The 13,670-nt window shown below is 53.2% G+C and overlaps 1 protein-coding gene across 1 annotated transcript in view; it reads left to right on the top strand.

Annotated features, from left to right (window-relative positions):
* Window positions 1–13,670, top strand: part of INSR (insulin receptor) — a 107,386-nt gene that overhangs the window by 54,439 nt on the left and 39,277 nt on the right. Inside the window, exons 3-5 of the mRNA XM_029916523.1 lie at window positions 4,218–4,539; window positions 10,981–11,129; window positions 12,147–12,291. Coding sequence (XP_029772383.1) covers window positions 4,218–4,539; window positions 10,981–11,129; window positions 12,147–12,291 — 616 coding nt within the window. The remainder of the gene's footprint in view (window positions 1–4,217; window positions 4,540–10,980; window positions 11,130–12,146; window positions 12,292–13,670) is intronic.

Raw genomic sequence — 13,670 nt, forward strand, 5'->3', positions numbered from 1 at the left:
ATTTGGCTTTCCGTACTTTGGCTATTGTCGATAGCGCTTCTGTAAACATTGGGGTGCATGTGTCCCTTCAAATCAGCACCCCTGTGTCCCTTGGATAAATGCCTAGTACTGCGGTGTGGGGTGGTGGGGTAGTCCTATGTTTAACTTTTTGAGGAAACTCCACGCTGTTTTCCAAAGCGGCTGCACCCGTTTGCATTCCCCCGTGGTGATGCCTTAGACCCAGGAATATCGGACTCGGAGCCTAGAGATCGAGGTTTAGTTTTGGCCCTGCTGCCCCTCAGAAGGGCCTGTCTTCCTGCCTCTGTGCAATGGAGATAATGGGGCCGACTGGGTGGCTTAGTCAGTTACGCATCTGACTCTTGGCCTCAGTTCAGGTCGTGATCTCCCAGTTTGTGAGGTCGAGCCCCACGTTGGGCTGACAGCACGGAGCCTGCCTGGGATTGTCTCTCCCTCTCTCTAGTTCTCTCTCTCTCTCTCTGCCCCTCCCCTGCTTGCTGTCTCACTCCAAACAGACAAACAAAGAAACAGAAGAAATGGAGATAATGGTACCTGTAGCCATTACCTGTCCCCTTCCTTATGAGAATTAAGTGAGAATCGAATGGGTGGTAAGTAATCCCTGAAAAACCTGCACAGACACCCATCACCCCACCTTGCTCCTATCAGAGCCTCTTGGTTCTTTTGGGGTCCGTGATGTAAAACGCACCCATGCACAGATGCTCCAATTTCTGTGTGTACATTTTCGTGGTATTTGTGGAGCACTGAGGCGGGGGCGGGGGGCGGCGGGGACTGGGTCTTGGAGGCACTTTGAACCCGCGGCTGAACACTGGGTGCTTGGGGACTGCTCCAGAGCTACTGCCTTTGCCTCCTCTCTTTCTCCTCAGAGACGCGTCAGCTGAGCTGCAGGTGCGAGCCTGGTCTTCAGAGCGAGTGTCCTGGCAGCCGGGGCAGCGGGTAGACGACAGTCACCAAGGACAGGATGGCTTTTGAGAGTGATAAATGCCACAAGGAAAATGTGTCCGTCCAGATAAGGCGTTAGACTAGGGTTGAGAAGGAGGGAAGGTCAGGGAAGGTCTTTCAGGAGCACTGGGGCGGGAAGGACGGGGAGGCAGGCAGGGGAGGAGCGGGGGAGGTGCTCCAGCTGGAGCAGCTGATGCGAAGGTGCTCAGGCAGGACTGTGTGTGTGTGTGTGTGTGTGTGTGTGTGTGTGTGCGCGCGCGTGTGTGTCTTTGCGTGTGTGTGTGCGTGCGCGTGCATGTGCGTGTGTGTCTGTGGGGGGGGGGCTGAGGGGAGGAGAAAGGAGGCTCAAATGGCTGCCAGCTGGGCCTGGGGGAAGGACGGGGAGGCCAGTGCAGGCTAGACCCCAGGGAGCCCTTGGCCTTGGCGAGGGGCACCTTTCATTCTCGAGCCCTCTGCTGCCCAGCGCGGCTCCCTGTGGCTGGTACCATTAAAACCCAGACTGAGCAGCGGAAAGTTAGATTCCCCAGGGGAGGTTGGAACCCCCGTGTTTTCTTGCAGGGGGGGTGGGGTGAGGGGACAGGAAAATGGCGCAGCCGCCATGGAAACCAATATGGCGGTTCCTCAAAAGCATTACAAATAGGATGACCGTGTGATTCAACAGTTCTGCTTCTGGAAATATCCATAAGAGAATTGAAGGCTGAGTCTTGAAGAGGTATTTGTGTATCCGTGATCCCAATGCCCAGAAGGTGGGAACAGCCCTGGTGTCTGAGGGATGAATGGATACCCAAAGTGTGGAATAGACACAGTGGAATGCTGTTCCACCTTATAAAGGGAGGAAATTCCAGGGCGCCTGGGTGGCTCAGTCCGTTAAGCGTCCAACTTCGGCTCAGGTCATGATCTCACAATTCGTGGGTTCAAGCCCCGCATCGGGCTCTGTGCTGACAGCTCAGAGCCTGGAGCCTGCTTCAGATTCTGTGTCTCCCTCTCTCCCTGACCCTCCCCTGCTCGCGCTGTCTCTGTCTCTCCAAAATAAATAAAAACCACAAAAAAATTTTTTTAAAAGGGAGGGAATTCTGACACCTGCTACAACATGGATGAATCTCAAAGACATTATGCTCAGTAGGACCAGCCAGTCACAAAAAAGCCAGTCCTCAGATTCCACTCATGGAGTCCTGTCCACAGAGATGGAGAGGAGATGGTGGGGGCTGGGGGTGCGGAAGGGGCGGGGAGTTCGTGTTTCGTGGGGACAGAGTCTCAGTTTGGGGAAGATGAGAAAGTTCTGGAGATGGAGGGTGGGCGTGGTCCTGTGACAGTGTATTTGGTGCCTCTGAACTGTGCCCTTAAAAACGGTTAAGATGGTTGGGGCGCGTGGGGGGCTCAGTCGGTTAAACTTCTGACTTCAGCTCGGGTCATGATCTCGTGGTCCATGGGTTTGAGCCCCGTGTCGGGCTCTGCTGACAGCTCAGAGCTTGGAGCCTGCTTCGGATTCTGTGTCTCCCTCTCTGCCGCTCCCCCACTTGCACACTCTCTTTCTCTTTCTCAAAAATAAGCAAACGTTACAAAAATGGTGAAGATGGTCAATTTTATGCTGTGCGTAATTTGCCACGATTAAAAAAAGCCGGTTCCTCATTGCACTGACCACACACAACAGCCACGGGGGAGAAGTGGCTACGGTGTTGGACAGCGCAACTGGAGAACATTACTGTCCTAGAAAGTTCCACCAGACAGTGCTACCCCTGTGTGAACGTGACTTCCGGCGCCACTTCTGTGTCCTGGGGCGGGTCGTTGGGGTCCAATGGGGCCGTGAAATTGCTGCAACAAAAAGTCTGAGGGCTGGGGGTCAGGGTGGGGGCGTCAGTAACAACGCCCAGCTTCCAAACCGTGTTTCAAGAGTGAGTGAGCGACACGGGCTATGCCATGAGGTCTGTCCGGCCTCAGGGAAGCCGTTTGTCCAGGACAGATCTGCAGAGAGCCTGGGAAGGGAGGGTCCGAAATCGAGGGGGTGATTAGGAAGCAACGTGTAGCGAGACGTGGGGAGGGAAGGGATGGGTGACCCGCCGCTGAGGGAAGCCAGGACAGAATCCAGCTTTTGGTGGACACGTCTCCTTACTTGGAACAAGAAACTGCCCCAGCCACAAAATCTAGGCAAGCCTCTGACCACCCCGTCTGCAGGGCCTTTCCCTTTCTTCCTGTTCGTTAACTCTTTCTTGTTGCAACAGAAATGTCCCCGCCTCTTACCTCCAGCGCAGAGTTTGTTACATAATGCAGTTGCACATTTATGTGTTTAACTAATCTGCCTCCGCCATTAGACCTTGTGCTCCGGAAGGCGGGTCTGCGGCCATCGTGTTCCTGCACCATGTTCCTTGGCTGCATTCTCTAGAGCGGGGCGATCAGATGGCTGTTGAAGCAGTAAATGACCGCTGGGCCATTAGCTTCACCTTCTTGTACCTTGGTTGCCCCATTTGTAACATGGAGAAAATGGACATCATAATGTCTCTGTTTGTAGTGGCATTGGAGCCGGCTTGGGAGGATCATATTTTCAGGAAATTTGCAAACTGCTTGTTAAGGAGGCGGTTATGAAAACATACACGATGCAGACCTAACAAATGATGTTAAAAACAAAGATAATGAACCTCACCACTTCCTATGATCTCACTACATTTTTCTGTTACTTGGGCTTCTGAGGTTATTTGCTGCTGTTAGGGCTGTCTGGTGAATATGCTGTTTAATGCTGTGCTGCTGTGTGTATCTGTGTGTGTGTGTGTGTTTGTTTATCCTGAGAGTGAACAGACACGAAGGGGGGAGGGACAGACAGAGAATCCCGAGGGGGCTCTGCACTGATGCGGGGCTGGAACTCATGAACCCGTGAGATCCAAACCCGAGCTGAGCTCGAGATTCCGATGCTTTGCTGCCTGAGCCCCCCAGGTGCCCCAGTGCTCTCATCTCTCATCAGCTCCATGTTCGGCAGCATCTTCGGGTCCCTTCAAATGGACCAAGGCGGGGGTGTTTGCTTCCACCATGGAAATGTGCCGAGCTTCCCTGCCTTCCGCTGCTAAGCGGTCTTAGACGTCCAGAAGCTCGCCGCCGGCTTGGGGGGCTGATGCGCATGCGTCGTTGGGCCTGGCACGGAGCGAGCACTAGACGGGAGACTGTTACTGTTGTTATTTTGTTTGGCTTGCACCTCCCTCGTCCAGACTCGCGGTCTGCACAGCCGGCAACTGGGCGAAGCTGTTGACCAGCTGTTCTCTTTCTCCCGCCAGTCTGTCCGACCGCCTGCAAGTCGCATGGCTGCACCGCCGACGGGCTCTGCTGCCACAGCGAGTGCTTGGGCAACTGCTCGGAGCCCGACGACCCCACCAAGTGCGTGGCCTGTCGCAACTTCTACCTGGACGGCAGGTGCGTGGAGACCTGCCCGCCTCCCTACTACCACTTCCAGGACTGGCGCTGCGTGAGCTTCAGCTTCTGCCGGGACCTGCACGTCGAGTGCAAGAACTCCCGGAGACAGGGCTGCCACCAGTACGTCATTCACAACAACAGGTGCATCCCCGAGTGCCCCTCGGGGTACACGATGAATTCCAGCAAGTGAGTCCGGGGTGCGGGTTAGGGGAGGGGGGCGGCGGAGAGGGGAGGCCACGCCGGGTCGGCCGTAGGGGGCGGGGGGGTTAATGCTGTGTGAGAACCTCGAGTTACCAGGCTGTGAGCGAGGAGGGCAGCTGGCCACTGTCTGGATAGGCTTGGCTCTGTCAGAGGCTGTTTCTGCCTCCTGTTTTTGGTCCTGGCCTTTGGAGCAGGAATCGACAAACTTTCTCTAAAGGACTCGAGAGCAAACGTTTTTCAGTGTCTTACGCACCATTTAAAAAGGGTTTTGGGCAGGCTGCAGGCGGCACCGCGGAAGAGCTAGGTATGGGTCTGGCCCGGGATGGGGCAGGGGTCGCGGTCTGGAGGCACCAAACGCTCTGGACACCCGACCCTGTCCCCGGGTCCCGGGAGTCCCAAGCCCCCGCCCCCGGCCCAGCGGCAGCGCTGGCGCAAAGCTGGTGCAGGCAGGGTGTGGCCAGCGTGGTCTGCCGAGCTAGCGCGAGTCCCCAGCGTTCGGCCGGCCAGTGGGTGACACACGTGCAGGTGGAACGCGGGAGCCCGGGCGAGCCGTGGTGCCGGGGAAATGGGGCCTGGGCCCCGGAGGTTCCAGGGTGCCCTTCCACAAGATAGCACACTCTGCCCACGGGAGTTTAGTTATACAGGATGCAGGATGCATGTATAAACATGTAGCCCCCTTCGTGACTCTCCCCTAAAAATGTCAAATACTAACGAATTTCCATTTTTTATGTTCGCTGAAATAATTCAGGCCATACAGGAATTTCGAGTTTCCCCACACACACAAAAAAAGGTTTTTTTTAAAATTTTAATTTCATTTTAACTTTTAATTAAAAAATTCTTTTTAAGTGGGAGTGCCTGGGTGGCTCAGTCAGTTAAGTGTCAGACTTTGGCTCAGGTCATGATCTCACAGTTCATGGGTCTGAGCCCCGCGTTGGGCTCTGTGCTGACAGCTCAGAGCCTGGAGCCTGCTTTGGATTCTGGGTCTCCCTCTCTCTGCCCCTTACCCCTCTTGGGCTCCCCCCTGCCCTCTCTCTCTCTCTGTCAAAAATAAATGAATAAAATTTTTTTTAAAAATGTATTCATTTTGAGAGAGATAGAGACTGTGTGAGTTTGGGAGCGGCAGAGAGAGAGGGAGAGAGAGAGAATCCCAAGCAGGGTCCTCCCTGTGAGCGCAGAGCCTGACCACAGGGCTCACACTCAGCAACCATGAGATCATGACCTGAGCTGCAACCAAGACTCAAACACTTAACCGACTGAGTCCCCCAGGCGCCCCCCTGACCCACCATTTTTAAAGTTTTCTGGACTTAGCTTTGGGAACGGGAGACATAAAGACAGAAGCCCTCGGGTTTCCTAGGATCCTTCACACGGACAGGACCGCCCCATGATGTAGCCGCCCAAGTGTTACAACCGAGAACAGAGCTGAGGTTTTTATGTTTTCTGCAAGCTGGAGCCAGGCGGCTGAGATTTGCCTGGAGCCCTGGGAGCAAAGAGACTCTATTCTCGACTGTCCCCAGGGCTCTGTTAGCTGCTCTGTTAGCTGTCTCAAGGACGCGCCATCAAAGCGTTTCCTATTACTTGGGTGAGGAATAGGGTTTTCTCTCTTCGGAGGTGAGTCAGATTTCCTATGCGCATCGCAGACCTTTTGTTCGTGTCGCTGGATTTTTAGATGAGCTATTTCAGTGTCTCAGGGCCGTAACCGAGTTTAAAAAATCTATTTCCTGGTTTTTGTGTTGAGGCTTGCCCCCCCCCCCCCCAAACCAACAAAACACAAATCAGAAACAGACGCACGTCCAGGGGCCTTGAGCTGATCTGATTACGTAAAAAACCTTCCTCTTCAGACTTGAGAATTAGCCAGGCGAGCGGGTTCTGGTGGGAAATTTTATTTCCCCGGGTGGAGTGGTGGGAAGGAAAACAATCTTTATTTCGGTTCTTAGGAGCCTCGCTCTGAGTGTTTGTGAGCCCTGCAAGTACAAAATGTTTTGTTTTCCTTGTTTTTGATAAAACCTATCAAGTGCCTTTGTTGGCCAAAAATAGGCTTCTATAAATCAACTCTGCGTGCCAGACGGGGCTGGTTTTTTTTTTTTTTCCCCTGGCCAGTTTATCAGTCAGGTTGGGAAAATGACCATATTCCTCTTGATTCATTTCTGTTTTTTGGTTTTTTTCCATGTTTGAAACACAGCATGGCTATTAACATCTTCCGGTGAGATGTTTGTTTTAGAGACATTGGCTTTAAATAAAAGGTCTTTTTTTTTCCCCCTGACGGTAACCGAGACCTGAGACGCAGAGGAGGAGATTTCTTTGATGTGCTTGCTGACGGTCCAGCGGCGCCCCCAGAACCAGAGCCCCGGGAAACTGGAAGCCTGTCCTGGGATGTCTGGGTCCTTTGCCGAGGGGACGGGGACAGAGGGGAGGATGCCAATTACGACTTGTCACAGAAATCTTTTACTTGGTTGGTTTCAAAAAAGAAACAAGAGCTTGCTGTCTGAAGCTTTTCTTTTATTTAAAAAACTTTTTTTTTCATTTTTTAATGTTTTATTTATTTTTGAGAGAGAGAGAGAGAGAGAGAGAGAGACAGTGTGAGCAGGGGAGGGGCAGAGAGAGAGGGAGATACAGAATCTGAAGCAGCTCCAGGCTCTGAGCTGTCAGCACAGAGCCCGACGCGGGGCTCGAACCCACGAACCGTGAGATCCTAACCTGAGCTGAAGTCGGACGCTCAACCGACTGAGCCACCCAGGGGCCCCATCTTTTCTTTCATTTTATGAAAGGCTTTAGTACTCTTATTTCTGATGTAGTTTGATATCAAATAGGACCAGATATGTTTTCTTCCGTTCTTGTGGTCAGTCTGGGAAATAGTGTTCTGTATTTTCAGGGCAGAGGTCTGGGAACCCACGTGATTCATTAAAGAGCCTCGCTGTCTGTGGTCACTTTGAGGTACGTGGGGGGAGCACCAGGGTGCTCTTCCCTGGAACGAGGAGGGTGAATATTTGGGGGTGAATAGTAAGAGTACCGTGGGTGTGAGGCACCCCTGTTCCCTCCCCCTAGAGTACTGTGCCCCTTGATCTTGGCATGGCTGGCTTCATCCAGGTCCCAGCCTAGAAGTCCCTGCCTCTGAGAACCCTCCTTCTTTGACGCCCCGTCTGAATTAGCATCTGACTAGACCTGAGCACATCTCACGGTTTTTACTCTTTTCATGGTATTTACCACCAGTTGATACTTTATTTGCCAATTTAGTAGTTGCACCCAACCTGACAATAATGTTTCACAAGTGTATCAGTTAGCTCATGCTGTGTAATAAACCACCCAGCACTTAGTGACTTAAACCAACACTCTTTCCTGATGTATAATGATTTTTGTGGGTTGACGGGTGGTTGGTCTGGCCTGGGCGGAGCCAGCCGTGACTGGATGGTACAGGACAGCCTCTCGGATCTTAGATGGGCAGATGGGGACCTTCTCTGTGCGGTTTCTCAGCCCAGTAGCCAGGAAGGGCCTGCCCCAATGTGCAGGGACTGTTCAAGCCTCTGCGTGCATTACATTTGTTTCTGTCCCATTGGCCAAAAGCAAGTCACATGGCCAAGCCCAGATTCAGCGAATGGGGAAATAAACAGCACTTCTTGGTGGGACGGGCTGCAGACAACTTGGGGCCATTTGCCGTCTTCCACGGGGAAGGTAGGCCTTCTGTTTTATTCGCTCTTGTGTGCCTGCAGCTTAGAACAGGCATTGGCATGGGGCCAGAGAGTAAATATTTTCAGCCCTCAGGGCCATATGGCCTCTTTGCAGCTAACAGCTCAGCCCCTGTAGTGTGAGAACAGTCCTAGATGACACACAAGCCAATGGGCGAGGCTGTGCTCCAGCATAACGCTATTTGCCGCGACAGGTGGCCTGCTGGATTGGGCCCGCGGGCCGTGGTTTGCCGCCCTCCGGCTTAGAGCATCACCTGTCACGTAATAGGTGCTCTGTGAATATTTGCAGAATCAACAAAAGAGCCCAAACATCTGGTCACTATTCCGCGTCCATCCCAGCTGCCCTGCCGTCACCTGGGAGTCTGCGGTATGATTCTGACTCTGACCGCCTGGAGTTCATGTCAGGCCCCGTCCTGAGACTGCCGTCACTCCAGATGCCAGGGGCACCCGGGCCACCCGTAGTTCTCATCGGCTGGCCATGAACTTGGGGCTTCTTGCATAGCCTAATTCAGGCTCAGTAATTTGCTACAAGTCACAGTACTTAAAAAAAAAAAAATGCCACGCTGTTCCATCATTCCCCAGCCTGTTGACGGCAGTGTCCTTGGTCAGGAATGCCTGCAAGGCTTACCCAGGCTCACGTCACTTGTGTTGAGCGCCAGACGTGTCCCCACCAGGATCCCTGTGTGTGGCTGGCTGGTCGTTGTGCTTCTTATGATCATGGGGCACACTTCAGCAAAGACTGTCTGGGAACTTTTTCTTTTTTAGTGTTTATTCATTTTTGAGAGAGTGTGTGTGTGGATGGGGGAGGAAGAGAGAGAGAGAGAGAGAGAGAGAGAGAGGGAGACACAGAATCTGAAGCGGGCTGCAGGCTCTGAGCTGTCAGCACACAGCCCCATGCGGGCCTCGGACTCACAAGCAGCATGATCGAGACCTGAGCTGAAGTAGACGCTCACTGACTGAGCCCCCCAGGCGCCCCGAGACCATCTGGGAACATTGGGGAACAGGGTGACGACTCACCAGTCCTGGAGGGTACCTGGCACCCTTGAGGGCCACACGGCGAGGTCGTGGGTCGAGAGAGAGTAGGGACCGGGGGCCCCGCCTTTACTAGGGTCCAAGCCGGGGGGCTTGCGGTGCACTCGGTACTGGTGATTTTAAGGGTATGAAGAGAAACTGGGGGGGGAAGACCTCGAGACCTCAGTTATCTCGGTCCCCCGGGGCGTTCTGACAGCGGGAGCTTCGCGAGTGGGGGCATCCGAATTCCTCATCTGGCTGTGGTTCAGAACCTTCCAGAGGGATGTCTTCTGAGATGGATGCCTTGGCAATCAAAGCTTGCAGTCAGGCGCTTACGCTACTCACACTCACAACGACAGCATTGTTACTAAAGACGCACACGTCACCAAGGACAGTCCCAGCTCTGTGCTGCGGGACCAGGGACGTGGCCTTCCCGGCATTCAGTGTCCAGGAAACGGCGCCGAGTCGGTGCCCAGCAGGTTTCCTGGGGTCTCATCACAGCTGTGACCAGCTGAATCCTCATCGGTCTGTGTCTTTGAGCTCCATCCCCAGTGGCTGGAAGGCCCACGTGTCCGAGGACAGCCTTGGTCTTTTTGGTGACCAGCCCCCACCCACCTCATTAGCATAGTCACCTGGTCAGCGTAACAGAGAGGCTCCCACCTCTCAGGACAGGGACACTGACCAGATCCGCTCTCTACGGCATCTCCGCCACAGAGATCTCTCTGAGGAAGTCGTGTGCCCCGGGGTGCCGGTGACCACAGCGGCAGCAGCAGTACCACCAGTGCAACCTGGCCGTGTGAGCGGAAGACTCACGATTCTTGTTTGCCGTGTGACAGTTTCTTTAGACAGTTTCTCCTTCTGGGAGGTTCTAGTAAGACCCTCACTGGACTGACTTGGGTGTGTGCCCACCTCTGACGCCCTCCTGGGGGACGGAAGATGGCGCCCAGCCTGCCCTGGATCCCGTGTCCTGCCTGGACCTCAGGGGGGTGTGCAAGCCTAGAACCGCCCGCAGACCCTGTGTGGCTGGGGAGGGGGGGACCGGTTCCCAAAGGACTCACGGGCTGGGTGGGGGGGGGGGTATGCTCTTCGGTGACCTAGGCTACAGGCCGCAGAGGCAAAGGCTGTGTCCATCACACGCCGTCTCTGCGAGGCTGTGTTCTAGATGTGGGCTCATCTACCCACTGCACAACAGCAAGCACCCCCTTTTCTTGGGACAGCAGGGTGGGGGGTCTCCCTCCCACAGGCCCATCGACTCAGAATACTTCCCATCACCATGGTAACGCCCAAGCCCCACCCCTTCGGTGTGATGGTGGGAGTCCCGTCTCTGTGTGATCCTGCATGAGGCACAGTGTGAATCCCCGTTACTTTGGGGTATGGCAGGAGCCCCATTGTTTGGGGGTAAAAGCGTGAGTCCCCTGACTTCGGGGCAATGCTGTAGGGCCTGCCACCAAGGAGTACTGGCAGGCACCTGCACCTTAGATGGAGGTTCTCACTGTCCCCACAGGGGACAACGTTTGGAGACATTTTTGGCTGTCATGCTGGGGGGCAGGTGCTGCTGGGGGCCGGGGATGCCGCTTATCACCCACTCTCTGCACATGGAGAATTGTCCAGCCCCGGATGTCGGCCGTGCTGTGGATGAAGCGCCCTCCTTAGGGTCACGGCATAAGCCTGGTCCCTGGGGACCCCGTGTGGCGTGGTCTGCCATGTGCCCTGACCTCTTTCTGCTCTTCCTCAGCCTGATGTGTACCCCGTGCCTGGGCCCGTGTCCCAAGGTCTGCCACATCCTGGAAGGCGAGAAGACCATCGACTCGGTGACATCCGCCCAGGAGCTTCGAGGCTGCACCGTGGTCAACGGGAGCCTGATCATCAACATTCGAGGGGGCAGTGAGTGCTCGGGGGATGGGGGTGGCAGCCGCTGGGACCCACATTCCCGGACACTCGTCACTCTAAGGAGTTGGCTTCCAGACCTGAAATGCACAGCTCGGCCCTGGCCCCACCCACCCTGCGATTCTGATTTTCCCATTTGGAAATTTACATTCTTAAAAATTTGCATTTTTTGCAAGGTGGAACTGCACCCTGTTGGGCGTCGGGGGGCCCCTGTTTTCAGAAACACCGTCATAGGCAACAAGGCATCCCTGTGTTTGTTTATTCAGCAAATGTTTATTGAATACCGACAGTGAGCGAAGCAATACCCATGCATGTTGGATCTTAGAAATAAACACATCCACACATAATGTAAACGCGGGTGGACCCCACTATGAAGGGAAGTAAATCAGGGTAACGGAGGGAGCAGAGATTGACTGCTCTTTCTTACAAAGGCCCTGTAATAAATAGATCCAGGTTTGCAGGCCAGATGGTCTCTGTCATAACTACTCAGCCCCGCTGTTGTAGAGTAAAAAAGGCCATAGAGAAGTGTGAACAAACGGGCGTAGCTCTGTTCCAGTTGAACTTTATTTACAAAACAGACCGGACTTGGCCCCTGGGCTGTCAGTTGCCAACCCCTGAAATAGAGAATAAAAGGGTTTGCTCTTTTTGAAGAGTTTTTGGTCTGAGAAACCGTATATTTTGAGCTGGAGATGAAGCAAACCAAGCAGATCTATGGGAGAATAATATCCTGGGCGATGGAGGGAGCCAGTGCAAAGGTCCTGAGGCAGACACGTGCCTGGCTTATGTAGGCTGGTGGGGAGGCCTGTCTGGAGGAGGGCAAACAAGGTAAAAGATGAGGATAAAAAAGTGCTGGTCACTTACCTACGGGCTTTGGCTCAAAACATACCCTACGCTGGTGCTGTTTGATCAGGGTGTGTCCAAGTCACTGCAGCCTGTAGATTGCCACCTCGCCATGGGAAATTATGAGAAGAGAAACATATTTCTGTTGAAACTCACTGGATATTCTCTCCTTAGACAACCTGGCGGCTGAGCTGGAGGCCAACCTCGGGCTCATCGAGGAAATTTCCGGGTATCTGAAGATTCGAAGGTCCTATGCCCTCGTGTCGCTTTCCTTTTTCCGGAAGTTACGACTGATTCGGGGAGAGACCTTGGAAATTGGGTACGTGGCCCGATTCCGTGTCTGTGCTCAGCAGGGAAGTTCACGAGTTAAACAGCTGAGGGGTTTGTGCCAAAGCACGGAAACACGCGTGTCCGAGGGCGGATGAGTGGGTAAAGACACATGCAGCGGGCTATCGCTCGGTCGTAGAAAGGAAGAGAACGCTGCCATTTGTAGCAGCGTGGGTGGCCCTGGAGGGTGTCCGGCTGAGTGAAGCAAGTCAGAGAGACCATAGGGCCTCACTTACATGAGGGACTCCAAAACCAAGCTTCTAGAGACAGAACGGATTGGTGGATGCCAGAGACGGGGCGAAGCGGGGAAGGGAACCGAGGCTGGCGGTCAGAAGGTACAAACCTCCGGTTCTACAATAAATCAGTCCTGGGGCTGTAATCTGTTGCATGGTGACGCTAATGCACTATACTGTACTTTGTATCTGAAAGTCGCTAAGCGAGTAAATCTTAAAAGTTCTCGTCATAAGAAACAATTTTTTGTTTTAAAACCACGTGAGGAGGGGCGCCTGGGTGGCTCAGTCGGTTATGCGTCCAACTTCAGCTCAGGTCATGATCTCACGGTTCATGGTTTCAAGCCCCGCATCGGGCTCTGTGATGACAGCTCAGAGCCTGGAGCTGCTTCAGATTCTGTGTCTCCTTCGCTCTCTCTGCCCCTCTCCTGCTCATGTTTCATTTGTTTCACTCTGTCTCGGTAATAAATAAAAAAGCATAAAAAAAAATTAAATAAAATGGTGTGAGGTGATGGATGTGAACTTACTGTGTGATCATTTCACAGTATATACAAATACCAAATCATTATGTTTTGTGCCTGAAACAGTGTTATAAATCAGTTACATGTCAATAAAATTGAAGGGGAAGAGAAACAGTTTTTTTAATGGAGGTATAAAATTGATATATATTATATTAGTTTCTGGTGTATACGATGCTGATTTTATATTTGTATATATTGCAAAATGATCTCCACAATAAATCTAGTTAGCTGTCACCACACACATTTATTTCTTGTGATGAGAACTTTCTTAACGTCTAAGCTCTTGGCAGCTTTTAAGTGTATAATAGAGTCTTATTAACTGTTGACTATAACTTAGAGGTTTTTAAAGCCCCCAAAGAATGTGTTAGGGGAGAGTATCCACAGAAGCCTGGAGGGGAAGGAATGTGCCAGAACCTGTCTAGAGACCCGGCTGAGGAAAAGGATACAGTCGCTCTTGGAAAGTTGCAGGGAGCAGCTCAAACTGGCACTCGGTGCCCCGCAAGGGTGCTGTCTGGGCTTCGTGATGACTTGGAGCGCAGGCCTGACCTGTGTCCTGTGCCTTCTTGGCCCCCTTGGACCTTGACCGCACCTGCTCCTTGCTGAAATTCTCATCAGTGGCC

The sequence above is a fragment of the Suricata suricatta genome, chromosome 12 (assembly GCF_006229205.1).
Source record: "Suricata suricatta isolate VVHF042 chromosome 12, meerkat_22Aug2017_6uvM2_HiC, whole genome shotgun sequence".
NCBI classification, from domain to species: domain Eukaryota; kingdom Metazoa; phylum Chordata; class Mammalia; order Carnivora; family Herpestidae; genus Suricata; species Suricata suricatta.